Source organism: Lithobates pipiens, unplaced genomic scaffold (assembly GCF_037356315.1).
Source record: "Lithobates pipiens isolate NorthernLeopardFrog02 unplaced genomic scaffold, aLitPip1_a1.2 Scaffold_13, whole genome shotgun sequence".
Lineage (NCBI taxonomy): Eukaryota > Metazoa > Chordata > Amphibia > Anura > Ranidae > Lithobates > Lithobates pipiens.
In genome coordinates, this window is record NW_027507718.1 from 537,942,823 (window position 1) to 537,968,362 (window position 25,540).

General features: G+C 53.0%; 1 protein-coding gene across 1 annotated transcript in view; it reads left to right on the plus strand.

Moving 5' to 3' along the window:
* The first annotated feature begins 237 nt into the window (after nucleotides 1-237).
* Nucleotides 238-25,540, plus strand: part of LOC143976229 (interleukin-12 subunit beta-like) — a 33,278-nt gene continuing 7,975 nt past the window's right edge. The window contains exons 1-6 of the mRNA XM_077478639.1: nucleotides 238-328; nucleotides 6,374-6,589; nucleotides 9,449-9,557; nucleotides 10,288-10,490; nucleotides 11,418-11,554; nucleotides 24,331-24,459. Coding sequence (XP_077334765.1) covers nucleotides 241-328; nucleotides 6,374-6,589; nucleotides 9,449-9,557; nucleotides 10,288-10,490; nucleotides 11,418-11,554; nucleotides 24,331-24,459 — 882 coding nt within the window. The 5' untranslated portion in view covers nucleotides 238-240. The remainder of the gene's footprint in view (nucleotides 329-6,373; nucleotides 6,590-9,448; nucleotides 9,558-10,287; nucleotides 10,491-11,417; nucleotides 11,555-24,330; nucleotides 24,460-25,540) is intronic.

Consider the following 25,540-nt stretch of genomic DNA (forward strand, 5'->3'; position numbering starts at 1 on the left):
CCTGGAATGGTGGATTGGTGTATGGAGGTGGGGTGTTTGGGCCCTGGAATGGTGGATTGGTGTATGGAGGTGGGGTGGTTAGGCCCTGGAATGGTGGATTGGTGTATGGAGGTGGGGTGTTTGGGCGCTGGAATGGTGGATTGGTGTATGGAGGTGGGGTGGTTGGGCCCTGGAATTGTAGGTTCCCCAGGAGAAGAATGTCATTAGAAATGAATGAGCTTCTCTCTTGTGTCTTTGCAGATGAGGCTCCAGCAGATCCTCGGTGTTGTGTTACTCGTTTCGGGATTTTCTCATCTTCAGGCGATTCCAGAGAAATGGCCGGAGCACTGTGAGTTATCTCTGGATGCGGAGTTCCTCCATTCTGTTCTTTAGTTTTCATTGTCTTTGTTTAGTGAGACTGAGAGGGGAAACCTGCTAAATGAAGGCAGCATTTTGTTAGAGCGTTAATAAAGGAACAGGTCAGGTTCCCTGGACTCACCCCCCCCCCCCCCAGACAGGAGACCCGGGAGATAGAGACCTCTGGACTCACCTCCCCCCAGACAGGAGACCCGGGAGATAGAGACCTCTGGACTCACCTCCCCCCCCCAGACAGCAGACCTGAGAGATAGAGACCCCTGGACTCACCTCCACCCAGACAGCAGACCTGGGAGATAGAGACCTCTGGACTCACCTCCCCCCAGACAGCAGACCCCGGAGATAGAGACCTCTGGACTCACCTCCCCCCCCCCAGACAGCAGACCTGAGAGATAGAGACCTCTGGACTCACCTCCACCCAGACAGCAGACCTGGGAGATAGAGACCTCTGGACTCACCTCCCCCCAGACAGCAGACCTGGGAGATAGAGACCTCTGGACTCACCTCCCCCCAGACAGCAGACCCGGAGATAGAGACCTCTGGACTCACCCCCCCCCCCCAGACAGCAGACCTGAGAGATAGAGACCTCTGGACTCACCTCCACCCAGACAGCAGACCTGGGAGATAGAGACCTCTGGACTCACCTCCCCCCCAGACAGCAGACCCGGGAGATAGAGACCTCTGGACTCACCTCCACCCCAGACAGCAGACCTGGGAGATAGAGACCCCTGGACTCACCTCCACCCAGACAGCAGACCCTGGGAGATAGAGACCTCTGGACTCACCTCCCCCCCAGACAGCAGACCCGGGAGATAGAGACCTCTGGACTCACCTCCCCCCCAGACAGCAGACCTGGGAGATAGAGACCCCTGGACTCACCCCCCCCCCCCAGACAGCAGACCTGAGAGATAGAGACCTCTGGACTCACCCTCCCCCCAGACAGCAGACCTGGGAGATAGAGACCCCTGGACTCACCTCCACCCAGACAGCAGACCTGGGAGATAGAGACCTCTGGACTCACCTCCCCCCCAGACAGCAGACCCGGGAGATAGAGACCTCTGGACTCACCTCCCCCCAGACAGCAGACCTGGAGATAGAGACCCTGGACTCACCTCCACCCAGACAGCAGACCTGGGAGATAGAGACCTCTTGACTCACCTCCCCCCAGACAGCAGACCTGGGAGATAGAGACCCCTGGACTCACCCCCCCCCCCCCCCCCCCAGACAGCAGACCTGAGAGATAGAGACCTCTGGACTCACCTCCCCCCAGACAGCAGACCCGGGAGATAGAGACCTCTGGACTCACCTCCCCCCAGACAGGAGACCCGGGAGATAGAGACCCCTGGACTCACCCCCCCCCCCCCCAGACAGCAGACCTGAGAGATAGAGACCTCTGGACTCACCTCCCCCCAGACAGGAGACCCGGGAGATAGAGACCCCTGGACTCACCTCCCCCCAGACAGGAGACCCGGGAGATAGAGACCCCTGGACTCACCTCCCCCCAGACAGGAGACCCGGGAGATAGAGACCCCTGGACTCACCTCCCCCCAGACAGCAGACCCGGGAGATAGAGACCTCTGGACTCACCTCCACCCCAGACAGCAGACCTGGGAGATAGAGACCTCTGGACTCACCTCCCCCCAGACAGCAGACCTGGGAGATAGAGACCCCTGGACTCACCTCCACCCAGACAGCAGACCCGGGAGATAGAGACCTCTGGACTCACCTCCCCCCAGACAGCAGACCTGGGAGATAGAGACCTCTGGACTCACCTCCACCCAGACAGCAGACTGGGAGATAGAGACCTCTGGACTCACCTCCCCCCAGACAGCAGACCTGGGAGATAGAGACCCCTGGACTCACCTCCACCCAGACAGCAGACCTGGGAGATAGAGACCTCTGGACTCACCTCCCCCCCAGACAGCAGACCCCGGAGATAGAGACCTCTGGACTCACCTCCCCCCCCCCCCCAGACAGCAGACCTGAGAGATAGAGACCTCTGGACTCACCTCCCCCCAGACAGCAGACCTGGGAGATAGAGACCTCTGGACTCACCTCCCCCCAGACAGCAGACCCGGGAGATAGAGACCTCTGGACTCACCTCCCCCCCCCCCAGACAGCAGACCTGAGAGATAGAGACCTCTGGACTCACCTCCCCCCAGACAGCAGACCTGGGAGATAGAGACCCCTGGACTCACCTCCACCCAGACAGCAGACCTGGGAGATAGAGACCTCTGGACTCACCTCCCCCCAGACAGCAGACCCGGGAGATAGAGACCTCTGGACTCACCTCCCCCCAGACAGCAGACCTGGGAGATAGAGACCCCTGGACTCACCTCCACCCAGACAGCAGACCTGGGAGATAGAGACCTCTGGACTCACCTCCCCCCCAGACAGCAGACCCGGGAGATAGAGACCTCTGGACTCACCTCCCCCCCAGACAGGAGACCTGGGAGATAGAGACCCCTGGACTCACCTCCACCCAGACAGCAGACCTGGGAGATAGAGACCTCTTGACTCACCTCCCCCCAGACAGCAGACCTGGGAGATAGAGACCCCTGGACTCACCCCCCCCCCCAGACAGCAGACCTGAGAGATAGAGACCTCTGGACTCACCTCCCCCCAGACAGCAGACCCGGGAGATAGAGACCTCTGGACTCACCTCCCCCCAGACAGGAGACCCGGGAGATAGAGACCCCTGGACTCACCCCCCCCCCCCCCCCCCAGACAGCAGACCTGAGAGATAGAGACCTCTGGACTCACCTCCCCCCAGACAGGAGACCCGGGAGATAGAGACCCCTGGACTCACCCCCCCCCCCCCCCCCAGACAGCAGACCTGAGAGATAGAGACCTCTGGACTCACCTCCCCCAGACAGGAGACCCGGGAGATAGAGACCCCTGGACTCACCTCCCCCCAGACAGGAGACCCGGAGATAGAGACCCCTGGACTCACCTCCCCCCAGACAGGAGACCCGGGAGATAGAGACCCCTGGACTCACTCCCCCCAGACAGCAGACCCGGAGATAGAGACCTCTGGACTCACCTCCACCCCAGACAGCAGACCTGGGAGATAGAGACCTCTGGACTCACCTCCCCCCAGACAGCAGACCCGGGAGATAGAGACCCCTGGACTCACCTCCACCCAGACAGCAGACCTGGGAGATAGAGACCTCTGGACTCACCTCCCCCCCAGACAGCAGACCCGGGAGATAGAGACCTCTGGACTCCACCTCCCCCCAGACAGCAGACCTGGGAGATAGAGACCCCTGGACTCACCCCCCCCCCCCCCCCAGACAGCAGACCTGAGAGATAGAGACCTCTGGACTCACCTCCCCCCAGACAGCAGACCTGGGAGATAGAGACCCCTGGACTCACCTCCACCCAGACAGCAGACCTGGGAGATAGAGACCTCTGGACTCACCTCCCCCCAGACAGCAGACCCGGGAGATAGAGACCTCTGGACTCACCTCCCCCCAGACAGCAGACCTGGGAGATAGAGACCCCTGGACTCACCTCCACCCAGACAGCAGACCTGGAGATAGAGACCTCTTGACTCACCTCCCCCAGACAGCAGACCTGGGAGATAGAGACCCCTGGACTCACCCCCCCCCCCCCCCCCCCCAGACAGCAGACCTGAGAGATAGAGACCTCTGGACTCACCTCCCCCCAGACAGCAGACCCGGGAGATAGAGACCTCTGGACTCACCTCCCCCCAGACAGGAGACCCGGGAGATAGAGACCCCTGGCCCCCCCCCCCCCCCCCCCAGACAGCAGACCTGAGAGATAGAGACCTCTGGACTCACCTCCCCCCCAGACAGGAGACCCGGGAGATAGAGACCCCTGGACTCACCTCCCCCAGACAGGAGACCCGGGAGATAGAGACCCCTGGACTCACCTCCCCCCAGACAGGAGACCCGGGAGATAGAGACCCTGGACTCACCTCCCCCAGACAGCAGACCCGGGAGATAGAGACCTCTGGACTCACCTCCACCCCAGACAGCAGACCTGGGAGATAGAGACCTCTGGACTCACCTCCACCCCAGACAGCAGACCTGGGAGATAGAGACCTCTGGACTCACCTCCCCCCAGACAGCAGACCCGGGAGATAGAGACCTCTGGACTCACCTCCCCCCAGACAGCAGACCTGGGAGATAGAGACCCCTGGACTCACCTCCTCCCAGACAGCAGACCTGGGAGATAGAGACCTCTGGACTCACCTCCACCCAGACAGCAGACCCGGGAGATAGAGACCTCTGGACTCACCTCCACCCAGACAGGAGACCCGGGAGATAGAGACCTCTGGACTCACCTCCCCCCCAGACAGCAGACCTGGGAGATAGAGACCTCTGGACTCACCTCCCCCCAGACAGCAGACCTGGGAGATAGAGACCTCTGGACTCACCTCCACCCAGACAGCAGACCTGGGAGATAGAGACCTCTGGACTCACCTCCACCCCAGACAGCAGACCTGGGAGATAGAGACCTCTGGACTCACCTCCCCCCAGACAGCAGACCCGGGAGATAGAGACCTCTGGACTCACCTCCCCCAGACAGCAGACCTGGGAGATAGAGACCCCTGGACTCACCTCCTCCCAGACAGCAGACCTGGGAGATAGAGACCTCTGGACTCACCTCCACCCAGACAGCAGACCCGGGAGATAGAGACCTCTGGACTCACCTCCACCCAGACAGGAGACCCGGGAGATAGAGACCTCTGGACTCACCTCCCCCCCAGACAGCAGACCTGGGAGATAGAGACCTCTGGACTCACCTCCTCCCCAGACAGGAGACCCGGGAGATAGAGACCTCTGGACTCACCTCCCCCCAGACAGGAGACCCGGGAGATAGAGACCTCTGGACTCACCTCCCCCCAGACAGCAGACCCGGGAGATAGAGACCTCTGGACTCACCTCCCCCCCAGACAGGAGACCTGGGAGATAGAGACCTCTGGACTCACCTCCCCCCAGACAGCAGACCTGAGAGATAGAGACCTCTGGACTCACCTCCCCCCAGACAGCAGACCTGGGAGATAGAGACCTCTGGACTCACCTCCCCCCAGACAGCAGACCTGGGAGATAGAGACCTCTGGACTCACCTCCACCCAGACAGGAGACCTGGGAGATAGAGACCTCTGGACTAGAATACGGCAATCACTGAGCAGCCAATGAGATCACCTGTGATGGATTTCAGGTATCCTGTAAACCTGGCCTGTTAGTGGGCCCTGAGGACCTGAGGTTGATGACCACTGCAGTAGGCGATCAATGGATACACAGAGCACCAGGCTGGATGAGAGGGGCACCTGGGCGGCAAATCGAACTTCCTACATGCAGCCCCTGAATTCTCACTTCTCCTCCTCTTCCTCCCGAAGGCATTCAATGGCTGTAGGGTGGAAAATTCAGGGCATTGGTTGTTCTATATGCCGCCTGCTGCCCCTCTCATCCAGGTGTAGACAAGTATGTCAGGGGATTACGGGGTGCACAGGCGCACAGAAAGACCCAACCCCCCCCCCCCCTCCCCCCTTGCGCCTGTCTATGCCCTGGAGGCAAACACATTGTCACCAGACAAAGGCTTGGAGTGGCCAAAGCCAAAAGAGCCTTCAATGGGCATGTGAACATCAGAACTGAAGCACAGAGCAATGGAAGAAGGTGGCCTGATCTGATGAATCATGTGGAAGGCCGTGTGCCCCACTTACCTGGGGAAGGGATTGCACCAGGATTCAGTGTGGAAAAAAGACAAGCCGGCAGGGGGAAGTGTGATTTTTCTGTCTAGTGGAGGCCATGCCTCAACGTGTAAGGGCTGTTTTGCCAGCAAAAGTATGGCCTGCTCAATATTAGGTAGGTAGTCATAATGTTGTGGCTGATCGGTGTGTAGGTTTCCCTTATGCGCCCAGAATTGGCAGTACGAGCCTGCACTCCTCCTGGGTGGGGCATTATTCTGCTGCATGTTTCAGGCTTGTCTTTCATCAGCACTGGCTTTCTATAGTGTCCAGATTAGATGGAAGTTCTTCTTCTCCTTCCAGATCATGTCGGGACCATTGGCAGTGACCTCACAATCATGTGCCCATTAAAGGCAGAGAAAGTCAAATGGATGTCTCCAAAAAGAAAAGCCGTATCCCACCAGAAAACTCTCCATCTCACCGACCTGGACTATAAAAAAGCTGGCAAATACTTGTGTTTGGTGGATGACCACAATCAGTCCCAGCGCTCCAGCGTATACGTCCTCATACAAGAGCCGAGTAAGTACCAGAGAGTATACAGACAGAAATATATCCCAACAAGTTGGTGGGGGGGGGGGGGGGTGGGCACTAATAGAACAACAAAAAACACTGAACCATAGCCTGGCATAGGAAACCCTTCTAAGAACCGGTATTGTGACTCCCCTTTAGGTCCTCTGACCAGATATTGTGACTCCCCTTTAGGTTCTCTGACCAGATATTGTGACTCCCCTTTAGGTCCTCTGAACAGATATTGTGACTCTGCTTTAGGTTCTCTGACCAGGTATTGTGACTCCCCTTTAGGTCCTCTGACCAGATATTGTGACTCTGCTTTAGGTTCTCTGACCAGGTATTGTGACTCCCCTTTAGGTTCTCTGACCAGATATTGTGACTCCCCTTTAGGTTCTTTGACCAGATATTGTGACTCCCCTTTAGGTCCTCTGACCAGGTATTGTGACTCCCCTTTAGGTCCTCTGACCAGATATTGTGACTCCCCTTTAGGTCCTCTGAACAGATATTGTGACTCTGCTTTAGGTTCTCTGACCAGGTATTGTGACTCCCCTTTAGGTCCTCTGACCAGATATTGTGACTCCCCTTTAGGTCCTCTGAACAGATATTGTGACTCTGCTTTAGGTTCTCTGACCAGGTATTGTGACTCCCCTTTAGGTCCTCTGACCAGGTATTGTGACTCCCCTTTAGGTTCTCTGACCAGATATTGTGACTCCCCTTTAGGTTCTTTGACCAGATATTGTGACTCCCCTTTAGGTTCTCTGACCAGGTATTGTGACTCCCCTTTAGGTCCTCTGACCAGATATTGTGACTCCCCTTTAGGTCCTCTGAACAGATATTGTGACTCTGCTTTAGGTTCTCTGACCAGGTATTGTGACTCCCCTTTAGGTCCTCTGACCAGATATTGTGACTCCCCTTTAGGTCCTCTGAACAGATATTGTGACTCTGCTTTAGGTTCTCTGACCAGGTATTGTGACTCCCCTTTAGGTTCTCTGACCAGGTATTGTGACTCCCCTTTAGGTTCTCTGACCAGATATTGTGACTCCCCTTTAGGTTCTTTGACCAGATATTGTGACTCCCCTTTAGGTCATCTGACCAGATATTGTGACTCTCCTTTATGTCCTCTGACCAGGTATTGTGACTCCCCTTTAGGTCCTCTGACCAGGTATTGTGACTCCCCTTTAGGTCCTCTGAATAGATATTGTGACTCTCCTTTAGGTCCTCTGACCAGGTATTGTGACTCTCCTTTAGGTTATCTGACCAGATATTGTGACTCTCCTTTAGGTTCTCTGACCAGATATTGTGACTCCCCTTTAGGTCCTCTGACCAGGTATTGTGACTCCCCTTTAGGTCCTCTGACCAGGTATTGTGACTCTCCTTTAGGTCCTCTGACCAGATATTGTGACTCCCCTTTAGTTTCTCTGACCAGGTATTGTGACTCTCCTTTAGGTTCTCTGACCAGATATTGTGACTCTCCTTTAGGTTCTCTGACCAGGTATTGTGACTCCCCTTTAGTTTCTCTGACCAGGTATTGTGACTCTCCTTTAGGTTCTCTGACCAGATATTGTGACTCTCCTTTAGGTTCTCTGACCAGGTATTGTGACTCCCCTTTAGGTTCTCTGACCAGATATTGTGACTCTCCTTTAGGTTCTCTGACCAGATATTGTGACTCTCCTTTAGGTTCTCTGACCAGATATTGTGACTCTCCTTTAGGTCCTCTGACCAGATATTGTGACTCTCCTTTAGGTTCTCTGACAAGGTATTGTGACTCTCCTTTAGGTTCTCTGACCAGGTATTGTGACTCCCCTTTAGGTCCTCTGACCAGATATTGTGACTCTCCTTTAGGTCCTCTGACCAGATATTGTGACTCCCCTTTAGGTTCTCTGACCAGATATTGTGAATCCCCCTTTAGGTTCTCTGACTAGATATTGTGACTCTCCTTTAGGTTCTCTGACCAGGTATTGTGACTCCCCTTTAGGTCCTCTGACCAGATATTGTGACTCTCCTTTAGGTTCTCTGACCAGATATTGTGACTCTCCTTTAGGTTCTCTGACCAGATATTGTGAATCCCCCTTTAGGTTCTCTGACTAGATATTGTGACTCTCCTTTAGGTTCTCTGACCAGATATTGTGACTCCCCTTTAAGTCCTCTGACTAGATATTGTGACTCTCCTTTAGTTTCTCTGACCAGGTATTGTGACTCTCCTTTAGGTCCTCTGACTAGATATTGTGACTCTCCTTTAGGTTCTCTGACCAGATATTGTGACTCTCCTTTAGGTTCTCTGACCAGGTATTGTGACTCTCCTTTAGGTTCTCTGACCCGGTATTGTGACTCTCCTTTAGGTTCTCTGACCAGGTATTGTGACTCCCCTTTAAGTCCTCTGACTAGATATTGTGACTCTCCTTTAGGTTCTCTGACCAGATATTGTGACTCTCCTTTAGGTTCTCTGACCAGATATTGTGACTCTCCTTTAGGTTCTCTGACCAGGTATTGTGACTCTCCTTTAGGTTCTCTGACCCGGTATTGTGACTCTCCTTTAGGTTCTCTGACCAGGTATTGTGACTCTCCTTTAGGTTCTCTGACCAGGTATTGTGACTCCCCTTTAAGTCCTCTGACTAGATATTGTGACTCTCCTTTAGGTTCTCTGACCAGGTATTGTGACTCTCCTTTAGGTTCTCTGACCCGGTATTGTGACTCTCCTTTAGGTTCTCTGACCAGGTATTGTGACTCTCCTTTAGGTTCTCTGACCAGGTATTGTGACTCCCCTTTAAGTCCTCTGACTAGATATTGTGACTCTCCTTTAGGTTCTCTGACCAGATATTGTGACTCTCCTTTAGGTCCTCTGACCAGGTATTGTGACTCCCCCTCTAGGTCATCAGCCATTCAAATTTGAGGCAAACTCATACAGCAGCCCCGTACTGCACTGCTCTATTGATGAAAAATTTTACTTCCCGGTTCTGGTCCGAGCGAAGGCTTACAGGTGAGTGTGAACGAGTCTCATCTGTTCTGCTGGGTGTAGGGGCTCTGTGGTGACATGGTTGGGGGAGGGGGGCCCATCACAAGTAATCTGTTCTGCTGGATGTGGGGGGCTCTGTGGTGACATGGGTGGGGGGTGTCATGAGTTGTCTGTTCTGGGTGGGGGGGCTCTATGGTGCAATGGGTGGGGGGTGTCACAAGTTGTTTGTTCTGCTCGATGTGGGTGGCTCTGTGGTGCAATGGGTGGGGGGTGTCATGAGTGGTCTGTTCTGGGTGTGGGGGGGTGCTCTGTGGTGCAATGGGTAGGGGGTGTCACAAGTTGTCTGTTCTGGGTGTGGGGGGGCTCTGTGGTGACATGGGTGGGGGGTGTCATGAGTTGTCTGTTCTGGGTGTGGGGGGGCTCTGTGGTGACATGGGTGGGGGGTGTCATGAGCTGTCTGTTCTGGGTGTGGGGGGCTCTGTGGTGACATGGGTGGGGGGTGTCATGAGTTGTCTGTTCTGGGTGTGGGGGGGCTCTGTGGTGACATGGGTGGGGGGTGTCATGAGCTGTCTGTTCTGGGTGTGGGGGGCTCTGTGGTGACATGGGTGGGGGGCGTCACGAGTTGTCTTGGGGGTGACTCCGCCCACCAAGAGGCAGTTTCTCACAGAAATCTCGGTTCTGGGAGGAATGACCCGATGCCTTGGCTCCGCTCAATACGGTTAACAGACTGATATGATTGGTTTTCCTTTTTTAGATGGAAGGACTCGGAGAACTCCACCTGGGTGCAGACCCTGCATAAAAATGCTGTCAAGTCAACCATCACCTTTACCATCCCCATTTCCTCAGCTTTCTGCCCCCACGAAGAACATGCCAACCCCTTTCTTGTATCTGTGGAGATGATGACGGAGGAGATGGAGTACCGGAAGTTGGACAAGCCCATCTCCATGGCTGACGTCGGTGAGTCCACCCAAAAAACCAATAAAGTATTTCCTACTTTACCTTCTTCATTGTTCCCCTCTGGAATTATTGCCTCACGTATGGCGCCATCTTGTCGGTGCTACTGACTGATCTCCAGTCCCACTCAGAGCAAGTTGCAGATGGCTGTTATTTATGACATCTCTCTGGCCCCCTATACATATGGCTGGTGACCTCTCCACCCTCTTCCCCCCGCTCACACCCCTCATCTGTTGCCCCAACACAATCCTGGAGGGACTAAATTAGTATAGGAAGTGGGTGGAGCCATGGGAGGCCATAGTTAACCATCTCTGCCCCCCGCCCCTCCATGACCCATCTAATCTCCCCTGGACATTAACCTGGATGGGACAAGAGAGAAAAGACCTTGGTGGAGCCCAGGACAGCCATAGCACATAGTCTCCTCTCCACCTCTCTAGTCTCCTCTCCACCTCTCTAGTCTCCTCTCCACCTCTCTAATCTCCTCTCCACCTCTCTAGTCTCCTCTCCACCTCTCTAGTCTCCTCACCACCTCTCTAGTCTCCTCTCTAATCTCCTCTCCACCTCTCTAGTCTCCTCTCCACCTCTCTAATCTCCTCTCCACCTCTCTAGTCTCCTCTCCACCTCTCTAGTCTCCTCTAGTTCACTCTGATTGAGTTTCATCAGCCAAAAAGTAAGTCTGTCCCGGAGGGAGCTAGAAAGTTAATAGAAATAGGTGGAGCCCTACCGGTGGCCACTTTAACCAGGCCCCTCCCAGAAATGGATGCACAACCTCCACACCCCACCCCCCTCTACCCCACTTTATGCAGATAAGCCTTTTGAAGTGGCGCAATGACTTCTGGGTAAATATTGCTATGAAATGGCCGATTTCCATGACCCATTGTCCCCATTTGTGATTCCTCATGTGACTCTTCTTCCATGTCTTTGCTCTAGTGGTCCCCGGCGCTCCAGAGAACATAATTGCCCGCGGTGACTGGATCCACTGGACTTATCCATCTTCCTGGCCGCTTCCGCACTCCTTCTACCCACTGCTCTTCCAAGTCAAAGCCTCCAGACGTGATACTAAGAAGGTGAGTCTCTCCCGCCATACAGATCCTTAAGACATCCTTCTTTATTCATTAATGGACAAGTCGGGGTAAAAAAAAGGGAGCCAAGAGAGGTTTGATTCCCGCTGAGTTCAGACGTGTCCGCCTCCTTTTTATTTTTGGTTTTGGGCGTTTTCGCCACCAAAAATATCAGTGAATGGATTATGACCAAGCAATATAATGATGGGACTTTGAGCTGTGCCTCAAATGGTACTTGGGCCTGTCCAGAAAATAAGTATATCGTCTTTATATATATATATATATATGTTGTATCTACCAAGAGCATGTGGCTCAGGTAGATCGACAAGCAATCAGAAGAAAAAAGGCACCGTCCCCCCGTCCCCCCAGGTACAGGTTTGGGTACGATGGGGTACAAATTGTCCCCATTGCCGCTCCCTGGACCTGGATGAATTGTCCCCATCGCCGCTCCCTGGACCTGGATGTTGGGTATTAAATATATGAAAGCATCTCTAGGATAAAAGTGTTGTAAGGTGTCATCTCTCTTCTCCTGAAGAAAAGAAGCTTCTATCAGTTGGGGTCATTTGTTCCTGAAGAAGCTCGACCAACTTTCACGCTACAGCGAGGGGGGAAAAAAGTATTTGATCGGCTGCTGATTTTGTAGGTTTGCCCCACTGACAAAGAAACGATCGGTCTAGAATTTTATTGGTCGGTTTATTATAACAGTGAGAGGCAGAAAAACAACAAAAATATCCAGAAAAGCACATTTCAAAGAAGTTATAAATGGTTTTGCATTTTAATGAGTGGAATAAGTATGTGAACCCTTCACAGAACATGACTTAGTGGTTGGTGGAGAAACCCTTGTTGTGGCGATCACAGGGGTCAGACGTTTCTTGGAGTTGGCCTCCAGGTTTGCACACATCTCAGGAGGGGTTTTGTCCTCTTTGCAAATCTTCTCATGAAGGTTTCCAGGATTACGTTTGGTGACTCGAACCTTCAGCTCCCTCCACATATTTTCTATGGGATTAAGGTCTGGAGATCGGCTAGGCCACTCCAGGACCTTAAAGTGGCTGTAAACCTAGTTAGACCACTTGTACCTACAGGTAGGCCTATAATAGGCTTACCTGTAGGTACTGTAAATATCTCCTAAACCTGCACAGTTTGAGAGCTATTTACCATATATACGTTTGAACCGACGTCATCTGCGCATGCACACTGCCATTTCTGCAGCATGCGTACTGTGACCGCAGCAGTGATGTCATTGCGGCTCCGGCCAATCATAGTGCTCGGAAATAACTCCAAGCAAGTATTTAACAGGAACACAGGAAAGCGTCTCTAAAGATGTGACCAAGGCGAAGGCAGAGATAATCTGGACTGGACGGATTAAGTAGGCAGGACTGACGAGCAGGATATCATCAACAGGTAAGTCACTGTGCAGAGAGATAGGAGCTGGCAATAAGCCGACATCTAAGTGGCCAGCTTTGAGAAGGAAGGGCTGAGCGCAACCCTGACAGTATTTCCTTGAGACGATTCAGTTCGCGTTGTGCGCTATACAAATACTTCATTCATTCATTCATTTCATAATGAGCTAGTATGTGATGCATACCAGCTCATTATGCCTTTGTCTTACAGGGCTTGTTTTTCTTGTGTTTTTTTGAGGGGTTCACCACTTTTTCACCACTGTGCTTCTTTTTGAGCATGTCCTTTGTTGCCATGGCCATTTGGGTCATTGTCATGCTGGAAGACCCATCCACGACCCATTTTTAATGCCCTGGCTGAAGAAAGGAGGTTCTCACCCAAGATTTGATGGTACATGGCCCTGTCCATCGTCACTTTGATGAGGTGAAGTTGTCCTGTCCCCTTAGCAGAAAAACACCCCCGAAGGATAATGTTTCCACCTCCATGTATGACGGTGGGGGATGGTGTTCTTGGGGTCATAGGACCTCCATGTATGATGGTGGGGGGATGGTGTTCTTGGGGTCATAGGTCCTCCATGTATGACGGTGGGGGATGGTGTTCTTGGGGTCATAGGACCTCCATGTATGATGGTGGGGAATGGTGTTCTTGGGGTCATAGGACCTCCATGTATGATGGTGGGGGATGGTGTTCTTAGGGGTCATAGGACCTCCATGAATGATGGTGGGGAATGGTGTTCTTGGGGTCATAGGACCTCCATGTATGATGGTGGGGGATGGTGTTCTTGGGGTCACAGGTCCTCCATGTATGATGGTGGGGGATGGTGTTCTTGGGGTCATAGGACCTCCATGTAGGACGGTGGGGGATGGTGTTCTTGGGGTCATAGGTCCTCCATGTATGATGGTGGGGGATGGTGTTCTTGGGGTCACAGGTCCTCCATGTATGATGGTGGGGGATGGTGTTCTTGGGGTCATAGGACCTCCATGTAGGACGGTGGGGGATGGTGTTCTTGGGGTCATAGGTCCTCCATGTATGACGGTGGGGATGGTGTTCTTGGGGTCATAGGACCTCCATGTATGATGGTGGGGAATGGTGTTCTTGGGGTCATAGGACCTCCATGTATGATGGTGGGGAATGGTGTTCTTGGGGTCATAGATCCTCCATGTATGAAGGTGGGGATGGTGTTCTTGGGGTCATAGGACCTCCATGTATGATGGTGAGGGATGGTGTTCTTGGGGTCATAGGACCTCCATGTATGATGGTGGGGGATGGTGTTCTTAGGGGTCATAGGACCTCCATGAATGATGGTGGGGAATGGTGTTCTTGGGGTCATAGGACCTCCATGTATGATGGTGGGGGATGGTGTTCTTGGGGTCACAGGTCCTCCATGTATGATGGTGGGGGATGGTGTTCTTGGGGTCATAGGACCTCCATGTAGGACGGTGGGGGATGGTGTTCTTGGGGTCATAGGTCCTCCATGTATGACGGTGGGGATGGTGTTCTTGGGGTCATAGGACCTCCATGTATGATGGTGGGGAATGGTGTTCTTGGGGTCATAGGACCTCCATGTATGATGGTGGGGAATGGTGTTCTTGGGGTCATAGATCCTCCATGTATGAAGGTGGGGATGGTGTTCTTGGGGTCATAGGTCCTCCATGTATGACGGTGGGGGATGGTGTTCTTGGGGTCATACGTCCTCCATGTATGATGGTGGGGGATGGTGTTCTTGGGGTCATAGGTCCTCCATGTATGACGGTGGGGGGTGGTGTTCTTGGGGTCATAGGTCCTCCATGTATGACGGTGGGGGGTGGTGTTCTTGGGGTCATAGGGCCTCCATGTATGACGGTGGGGGATGGTGTTCTTGGGGTCATAGGATCTCCATGTAGGACGGTGGGGGATGGTGTTCTTGGGGTCATAGGTCCTCCATGTATGACGGTGGGGGATGGTGTTCTTGGGGTCATAGGACCTCCATGTATGACGGTGGGGGATGGTGTTCTTGGGGTCATAGGATCTCCATGTAGGACGGTGGGGGATGGGGTTCTTGGGGTCATAGGACCTCCATGTATGACGGTGGGGAATGGTGTTCTTGGGGTCATAGGATCTCCATGTAGGACGGTGGGGGATGGTGTTCTTGGGGTCATAGGACCTCCATGTATGATGGTGGGGAATGGTGTTCTTGGGGTCCTAGGACCTCCATGTATGATGGTGGGGGATGGTGTTCTTGGGGTCACAGGTCCCCCATGTATGACGGAGGGGGATGATGTTCTTGGGGTCATAGGACCTCCATGTAGGACGGTGGGGGATGGTGTTCTTGGGGTCATAGGTTATCCATGTATGATGGTGGGGGATGGTGTTCTTGGGGTCATAGGACCTCCATGTATGATGGTGGGGAATGGTGTCCTTGGGGTCATAGGTCCTCCATGTATGACGGTGGGGGATGGTGTTCTTGGGGTCATAGGACCTCCATGTAGGACGGTGGGGGATGGTGTTCTTGGGGTCATAGATCCTCCATGTATGAAGGTGGGGGATGGTGTTCTTGGGGTCATAGGACCTCCATGTATGATGGTGGGGAATGGTGTTCTTGGGGTCATAGGACCTCCATGTATGATGGTGGGGGATGGTGTTCTTAGGGGTCATAGGACCTCCATGAATGATGGTGGGGAATGGTGTTCTTGGGGTCATAGGACCTCCATGTATGATGGTGGGGGATGGTGTTCTTGGGGTCACAGGTCCTCCATGTATGATGGTGGGGGATGGTGTTCTTGGGGTCATAGGACCTCCATGTAGGACGGTGGGGGATGGTGTTCTTGGGGTCATAGGTCCTCCATGTATGACAGTGGGGATGGTGTTCTTGGGGTCATAGGACCTCCATGTATGATGGTGGGGAATGGTGTTCTTGGGGTCATAGGACCTCCATGTATGATGGTGGGGAATGGTGTTCTTGGGGTCATAGGACCTCCATGTAGGACGGTGGGGGATGGTGTCCTTGGGGTCATAGGACCTCCATGTATGATGGTGGGGAATGGTGTTCTTGGGGTCATAGGTCCTCCATGTATGACGGTGGGGAATGGTGTTCTTGGGGTCATAGATCCTCCATGTATGAAGGTGGGGATGGTGTTCTTGGGGTCATAGGACCTCCATGTATGATGGTGGGGGATGGTGTTCTTGGGGTCATAGGACCTCCATGTATGATGGTGGGGGATGGTGTTCTTGGGGTCACAGGTCCTCCATGTATGATGGTGGGGGATGGTGTTCTTGGGGTCATAGGACCTCCATGTAGGACGGTGGGGGATGGTGTTCTTGGGGTCATAGGTCCTCCATGTATGACGGTGGGGATGGTGTTCTTGGGGTCATAGGACCTCCATGTATGATGGTGGGGAATGGTGTTCTTGGGGTCATAGGACCTCCATGTATGATGGTGGGGAATGGTGTTCTTGGGGTCATAGATCCTCCATGTATGAAGGTGGGGATGGTGTTCTTGGGGTCATAGGTCCTCCATGTATGACGGTGGGGGATGGTGTTCTTGGGGTCATACGTCCTCCATGTATGATGGTGGGGGATGGTGTTCTTGGGGTCATAGGTCCTCCATGTATGACGGTGGGGGGTGGTGTTCTTGGGGTCATAGGTCCTCCATGTATGACGGTGGGGGGTGGTGTTCTTGGGGTCATAGGGCCTCCATGTATGACGGTGGGGGATGGTGTTCTTGGGGTCATAGGATCTCCATGTAGGACGGTGGGGGATGGTGTTCTTGGGGTCATAGGTCCTCCATGTATGACGGTGGGGGATGGTGTTCTTGGGGTCATAGGACCTCCATGTATGACGGTGGGGGATGGTGTTCTTGGGGTCATAGGATCTCCATGTAGGACGGTGGGGGATGGGGTTCTTGGGGTCATAGGACCTCCATGTATGACGGTGGGGAATGGTGTTCTTGGGGTCATAGGATCTCCATGTAGGACGGTGGGGGATGGTGTTCTTGGGGTCATAGGACCTCCATGTATGATGGTGGGGAATGGTGTTCTTGGGGTCATAGGATCTCCATGTATGACGGTGGGGGATGGTGTTCTTGGGGTCCTAGGACCTCCATGTATGATGGTGGGGGATGGTGTTCTTGGGGTCACAGGTCCTCCATGTATGACGGAGGGGGATGATGTTCTTGGGGTCATAGGACCTCCATGTAGGACGGTGGGGGATGGTGTTCTTGGGGTCATAGGTTATCCATGTATGATGGTGGGGGATGGTGTTCTTGGGGTCATAGGACCTCCATGTATGATGGTGGGGAATGGTGCTCTTGGGGTCATAGGACCTCCATGTAGGACGGTGGGGGATGGTGTTCTTGGGGTCATAGATCCTCCATGTATGAAGGTGGGGGATGGTGTTCTTGGGGTCATAGGTCCTCCATGTATGATGGTGGGGGATGGTGTTCTTGGGGTCATAGGTCCTCCATGTATGACGGTGGGGGATGGTGTTCTTGGGGTCATAGGTCCTCCATGTATGACGGTGGGGGATGGTGTTCTTGGGGTCATAGGACCTCCATGTATGATGGTGGGGGATGGTGTTCTTGGGGTCATAGGACCTCCATGTATGATGGTGGGGGAGGGTGTTCTTGAGGTCATAGGTCCTCCATGTATGATGGTGGGGGATGGTGTTCTTGGGGTGATAGGACCTCCATGTATGATGGTGGGGGATGGTGTTCTTGGGGTCACAGGACCTCCATGTATGATGGTGGGGGATGGTGTTCTTGGGGTCATAGGTCCTCCATGTATGACGGTGGGGGATGGTGTTCTTGGGGTCATAGGTCCTCCATGTATGATGGTGGGGGATGGTGTTCTTGGGGTCATAGGTCCTCCATGTATGACGGTGGGGGGTGGTGTTCTTGGGGTCATAGGTCCTCCATGTATGACGGTGGGGGGTGGTGTTCTTGGGGTCATAGGGCCTCCATGTATGACGGTGGGGGATGGTGTTCTTGGGGTCATAGGTCCTCCATGTATGACGGTGGGGGATGGTGTTCTTGGGGTCATAGGTCCTCCATGTATGACGGTGGGGGATGGTGTTCTTGGGGTCATAGGATCTCCATGTAGGACGGTGGGGGATGGTGTTCTTGGGGTCATAGGTCCTCCATGTATGACGGTGGGGGATGGTGTTCTTGGGGTCATAGGACCTCCATGTATGACGGTGGGGGATGGTGTTCTTGGGGTCATAGGATCTCCATGTAGGACGGTGGGGGATGGGGTTCTTGGGGTCATAGGACCTCCATGTATGACGGTGGGGAATGGTGTTCTTGGGGTCATAGGATCTCCATGTAGGACGGTGGGGGATGGTGTTCTTGGGGTCATAGGACCTCCATGTATGATGGTGGGGAATGGTGTTCTTGGGGTCATAGGATCTCCATGTATGACGGTGGGGGATGGTGTTCTTGGGGTCCTAGGACCTCCATGTATGATGGTGGGGGATGGTGTTCTTGGGGTCACAGGTCCTCCATGTATGACGGAGGGGGATGATGTTCTTGGGGTCATAGGACCTCCATGTAGGACGGTGGGGGATGGTGTTCTTGGGGTCATAGGTTATCCATGTATGATGGTGGGGGATGGTGTTCTTGGGGTCATAGGACCTCCATGTATGATGGTGGGGAATGGTGCTCTTGGGGTCATAGGACCCCCATGTAGGACGGTGGGGGATGGTGTTCTTGGGGTCATAGATCCTCCATGTATGAAGGTGGGGGATGGTGTTCTTGGGGTCATAGGTCCTCCATGTATGATGGTGGGGGATGGTGTTCTTGGGGTCATAGGTCCTCCATGTATGACGGTGGGGGATGGTGTTCTTGGGGTCATAGGTCCTCCATGTATGACGGTGGGGGATGGTGTTCTTGGGGTCATAGGACCTCCATGTATGATGGTGGGGGATGGTGTTCTTGGGGTCATAGGACCTCCATGTATGATGGTGGGGGAGGGTGTTCTTGAGGTCATAGGTCCTCCATGTATGATGGTGGGGGATGGTGTTCTTGGGGTGATAGGACCTCCATGTATGATGGTGGGGGATGGTGTTCTTGGGGTCACAGGACCTCCATGTATGATGGTGGGGGATGGTGTTCTTGGGGTCATAGGTCCTCCATGTATGACGGTGGGGGATGGTGTTCTTGGGGTCATAGGTCCTCCATGTATGATGGTGGGGGATGGTGTTCTTGGGGTCATAGGTCCTCCATGTATGACGGTGGGGGATGGTGTTCTTGGGGTCATAGGTCCTCCATGTATGACGGTGGGGGATGGTGTTATTGGGGTCATAGGTCCTCCATGTATGACGGTGGGGGATGGTGTTCTTGGGGTCATAGGTCCTCCATGTATGATGGTGGGGGATGGTGTTCTTGAGGTCATAGGTCCTCCATGTATGACGGTGGGGGATGGTGTCCTTGGGGTCATAGGATCTCCATGTAGGACGGTGGGGGATGGTGTTCTTGGGGTCATAGGACCTCCATGTATGACGGTGGGGGATGGTGTTCTTGGGGTCATAGGACCTCCATGTATGATGGTGAGGGGTGGTGTTCTTGGGGTCATAGGACCTCCATGTATGACGGTGGGGGGTGGTGTTCTTGGGGTCATAGGATCTCCATGTAGGACGGTGGGGGATGGTGTTCTTGGGGTCATAGGACCTCCATGTATGACGGTGGGGGATGGTGTTCTTGGGGTCATAGGTCCTCCATGTATGATGGGGATGGTGTTCTTGGGGTCATAGGACTTCCATGTATGATGGTGGGGGATGGTGTTCTTGGGGTCATAGGTCCTCCATGTATGATGGGGATGGTGTTCTTGGGGTCATAGGACCTCCATGTATGATGGTGGGGGGTGGTGTTCTTGGAGTCATAGGACCTCCATGTATGACGGTGGGGGATGGTGTTCTTGGGGTCATAGGACCTCCATGTATGACAGTGGGGGATGGTTTTCTTGGGGTCATAGGACCTCCATGTATGATGGTGGGGGATGGTGTTCTTGGGGTCATAGGACCTCCATGTATGACGGTGGGGGATGGTGTTCTTGGGGTCATAGGTCTTCCATGTATGACGGTGGGGGATGGTGTTCTTGGGGTCATAGGACCTCCATGTATGACGGTGGGGGATGGTGTTCTTGGGGTCATAGGACCTCCATGTATGACGGTGGGGGATGGTGTTCTTGGGGTCATAGGTCCTCCATGTATGATGGTGGGGGATGGTGTTCTTGGAGTCATAGGACCTCCATGTATGACGGTGGGGGATGGTGTTCTTGGGGTCATAGGACCTCCATGTATGACGGTGGGGGATGGTGTTCTTGGGGTCATAGGACCTCCATGTATGATGGTGGGGGATGGTGTTCTTGGGGTCATAGGACCTCCATGTATGACGGTGGGGGATGGTGTTCTTGGGGTCATAGGTCCTCCATGTATGATGGTGGGGGATGGTGTTCTTAGGGTCATAGGACCTCCATGTATGATGGGGATGGTGTTCTTGGGGTCATAGGACTTCCATGTATGATGGTGGGGGATGGTGTTCTTGGGGTCATAGGTCCTCCATGTATGATGGGGATGGTGTTCTTGGGGTCATAGGACCTCCATGTATGATGGTGGGGGGTGGTGTTCTTGGAGTCATAGGACCTCCATGTATGACGGTGGGGGATGGTGTTCTTGGGGTCATAGGACCTCCATGTATGACAGTGGGGGATGGTTTTCTTGGGGTCATAGGACCTCCATGTATGATGGTGGGGGATGGTGTTCTTGGGGTCATAGGACCTCCATGTATGACGGTGGGGGATGGTGTTCTTGGGGTCATAGGTCTTCCATGTATGACGGTGGGGGATGGTGTTCTTGGGGTCATAGGACCTCCATGTATGACGGTGGGGGATGGTGTTCTTGGGGTCATAGGACCTCCATGTATGACGGTGGGGGATGGTGTTCTTGGGGTCATAGGTCCTCCATGTATGATGGTGGGGGATGGTGTTCTTGGAGTCATAGGACCTCCATGTATGACGGTGGGGGATGGTGTTCTTGGGGTCATAGGACCTCCATGTATGACGGTGGGGGATGGTGTTCTTGGGGTCATAGGACCTCCATGTATGATGGTGGGGGATGGTGTTCTTGGGGTCATAGGACCTCCATGTATGATGGTGGGGGATGGTGTTCTTGGGGTCATAGGACCTCCATGTATGACGGTGGGGGATGGTGTTCTTGGGGTCATAGGACCTCCATGTATGATGGTGGGGGATGGTGTTCTTGGGGTCATAGGACCTCCATGTATGATGGTGGGGGATGGTGTTCTTGGGGTCATAGGACCTCCATGTATGACGGTGGGGGATGGTGTTCTTGGGGTCATAGGTCCTCCATGTATGATGGTGGGGGATGGTGTTCTTGGGGTCATGGGCAGCATTCCTCTTCCTCCTCCACACACGGTGAGTTGAGTTGCTGCCAAAGATCTGGATTTTGGTCTCCTCTGACCACAACACTTTCCCCGGTTCTCCTCGGAATCATTCGATGTTCATTAGAGATCTTCAGACGGACCTGTACATGCGATTTCCTGAGTGGGGGGACCTGTACATGTGATTTCCTGAGCGGGGGGGACCTGTACATGCGATTTCCTGAGCGGGGGGGACCTGTACATGTGATTTCCTGAGCGGGGGGACCTGTACATGTGATTTCCTGAGCGGGGGGACCTGTACATGTGATTTCCTGAGCGGGGGGGACCTGTACATGTGATTTCCTGAGCGGGGGGACCTGTACATGTGATTTCCTGAGCGGGGGGACCTGTACATGTGATTTCCTGAGCGGGGGGACCTGTACATGTGATTTCCTGAGCGGGGGGGACCTGTACATGTGATTTCCTGAGCGGGGGGACCTGTACATGTGATTTCCTGAGCGGGGGGACCTGTACATGTGATTTCCTGAGCGGGGGGACCTTGCGGGGGCTGCAGGATTTCAGTCCCTCACGGTGTGTTACCGATTGTTCTCTTGGTGACTATGGTCCCAGCTGAGATCATGGAGAAGATCCTCCGGTGTAGTTCTGGGCGGATTCCTCACCGTTCTCCTGATCATTGATCCTCCACGAGGTGAGATCTTCCATGGAGCCCCAGACCGAGGAGATCCATCGTTATTTTGTGAATAATAATCCCACCAACTGTTGTCACCTCTCACCAAGCTGCTTGGCGATGGTCTTGTAGCCCATTCCAGCCTTGTGTAGGTCTCCAATCTTCTCCCCGACATCCTTGGACAGATCTTTGGTCTCCATGGTGGAGAGATTGGAATCTGTGGACAGGAGTCTTTTATACAGGTAACAAGCTGAGATTAGGAGCACTCCCTTTAAGAGAGTTCTAATCTCAGCTTGTTACCTGTATAGAAGACACCTGGGAGGGAGAAATCTTGTGGATTGATCGGGGTTCACATACTTATTTCACTCAATAAAATGTAAATCAATTTATAACTTTTTTGAAATGTTTTTCTGGATATTTTTGTTGTTCTTCTCTCTGTTATAATAAACCGACCAATAAAATTACAGACGATCGTTTCTTTGTCAGTGGGGCAAATGTACAAAATCAGCAGCTGATCAAATACTGTTTCCCCCTCACTGTATATATATGACAATTGTCTGATGAAATGATTCCGGTAAGTACATTGTAAAATGTTTTAGTAAAACAATCACCACAGAGATGGTCCTTTAATATGACGGAGTAAAACATTTAGAGTTTTTAATTGTGTAGTTTACCCTTTGAGGCACAATTTAAAGTTCCTTGGCCCTGACCCCAACCCGTGACCCCGAGTGCTGACCTAAACCTTGACCCTGACCCCGAACCCTGACTGTGTGCTGACCTAAACCTTGACCCTGGCCCCACGTGCTGACCTAAACCTTGGCCCTGACCCTGACTGTGTGCTGGCCTAAACATTGACCCTGGCCCCGGCCTGTGACCCTAAGTGCTGACCTAAACCATGATTCTGACCCTGAGTGTTGACCTAAACCTTGACCCCCAACCCTGACTGTGTGCTGGCCTAAACCTTGACTCTGACACCGACCCGTGACCCTAAGTGCTGACCTAAACTTTGACCCTGACCCCGAGTGTTAACCTAAACCTTGATCCTGACCCTGAATATTGATCCTGAGTGCTGACCTAAACCTTGAACCTGACCCCGAGTGTTAACCTAAACCTTGACTCCAACCCTGAACCCTGATTGTGTGCTGGCCTAAACCTTGACCCTGACCCCGACCCTAAGTGCTGACCTAAACCTTGACCCTGGCCCCACGTGCTGACCTAAACCTTGGCCCTGACCCCAAACCCTGACTGTGTGCTGGCCTAAACCTTGACCCTGACCACGGCCTGTGGCCCTAAGTGCTGACCTAAACCTTGATCCTGACCCTAAATTTTGACCCTGAATGCTGGCCTAAACCTTGACTCCTATCCCTGACTGTACGCTGGCCTAAACCTTGACCCTGACCCCAAGCACTAACTCTGAAACCTTGACCCTGACCCCAAGCACTAACTCTGAAATATTGACCCTGACTCTGAGTGTTGACCTAAACCTTGGTCCTGAACCCGACCTGTGACCCTAAGTGCTGACCTAAACCTTGATCCTGACCCTGAGTTTTGACCTAAACCTTGGCCCTGATCATGAAGCGCAACCCTAAGTGCTGTCCAAAATCTTGGTCCTGACGATGAATTGTGACTCTAAGTGCTGACCTATACCTTGAGCCTAACCCTGAATATTGACCCTGAACCTGAGTGTTAGTCTAAACCTTGACCCTGACCACGGCCTGTGACCCTAAGTGCTGACCTAAACCTTGATCCTGACCCTGAATTTTGACCCTGAATGCTGGCCTAAACCTTGACCCCTATCCCTGACTGTACGCTGGCCTAAACCTTGACCCTGACCCCAAGCACTAACTCTGAAATATTGACCCTGACTCTGAGTGTTGACCTAAACCTTGGCCCTGAACCCGACCTGTGACCCTAAGTGCTGACCTAAACCTTGATCCTGACCCTGAGTTTTGACCTAAACCTTGGCCCTGATCATGAAGCGCAACCCTAAGTGCTGTCCGAAATCTTGGTCCTGACGATGAATTGTGACTCTAAGTGCTGACCTATACCTTGAGCCTAACCCTGAATATTGACCCTGACCCTGAGTGTTGGTCTAAACCTTGACCCCGAACCCTGAACTCCAACCCACAAAAGTGATCAGTGCCATCATGGTGATAATAAATACAATATACCATAATCCCCTGGAGGTCATGGTGTGGATTATTTCCTCCATACGTCCTGCCAGCTGAGTGTAGATGCCCATATCAGCGTGGTGCCATGTTTCCTAGTTTGGGGGTCTGGGTAAGGCCTGACATTGACTGTTGTAGACATTTAGCTTTGTATGATTCCCGATGTCCCCCTCCTCAGGTGACTGCGATTCTGGAGGCGACAAGTTACAGCAAGCGGGACATCTGTACATTCCAAGTTCGCTGCCGAGAACTCTACAGCCTGTCCTCACACTGGAGTCCCTGGAGCCCAACCCGCAACTTCTGCATGGTAATGGAAGGACAAAGCAGGCTGCTTTACCATAGCGGCACTTGTGGGCCCATTCCTAGAGTGGCGGGGTAATTGGGTGGGGGGTGGCGGATGGTACCTACTATTAAAATATACAGATTATGATAAGACCTGTGCTGGGCATTTCTGGCTGAAATCAGCAAGAGAATTAGGGGACTCGGGATGCAAGGAGAGGGGATGTCAGAGATGTATTGGGGAATGTATGGTAGGGGGGATGTAGTGAATGTAAGGGGGTGGGGGGATGAAAGGTAAAGGGGGTGTAGAGAATATAAAAGGCGGGGGGGTGGGGAAATGTAGGGTAAAGGGAGGGGGTTCAGGGAATATAAGAGGGGGGATGTGGGTCAATGTAAGTGGAGTGTCGGTGGGGGAATGTAGAGGGATTTGGGGAAGGGTAAAGGGAATGTAGAGTAAAGAGGGTGCAGAGGATGTAGGGGGAAACCACATGCTAGCTGCAGTTTTTTTTCTAAAATCACATTACTCAAGAGGCAGAGCTTGTACAAGTGCCCCCTATCATCCGGGTGTATCTGGGTAAGAATTATATCTATGGAGAGTCATGAGCACTGTGATTTCTGAAGTCCTAGACATAAAAATGTGCCAAACATGCAATACATACCTTTCTCCACTAGGTGGAGATATCGGTTTGGAAGAAGATATAAATACACCCCCCTATACACTAGATTGGTATGCAATGTAATACACACCCGTCTCCACTAGATGGAGATACTGTGCGGATATGCAATGTAATACACACCCGTCTCCACTAGATGGAGATACTGTGCGGATATGCAATGTAATACACACCCGTCTCCACTAGATGGAGATACTGTGCGGATATGCAATGTAATACACATCCGTCTCCACTAGATGGAGATACTGTGCGGATATGCAATGTAATACACACCCGTCTCCACTAGATGGAGATACTGTGCGGATATGCAATGTAATACACACCCCTCTCCCCTAGATGAAGAATGTTGGGTTAGTAAAAGATGTAATATACCAGGGATATGCAATTAGCGGACCTCCAGCTGCTGCAGAACTAAAATTCCCATGAGGCATAGCA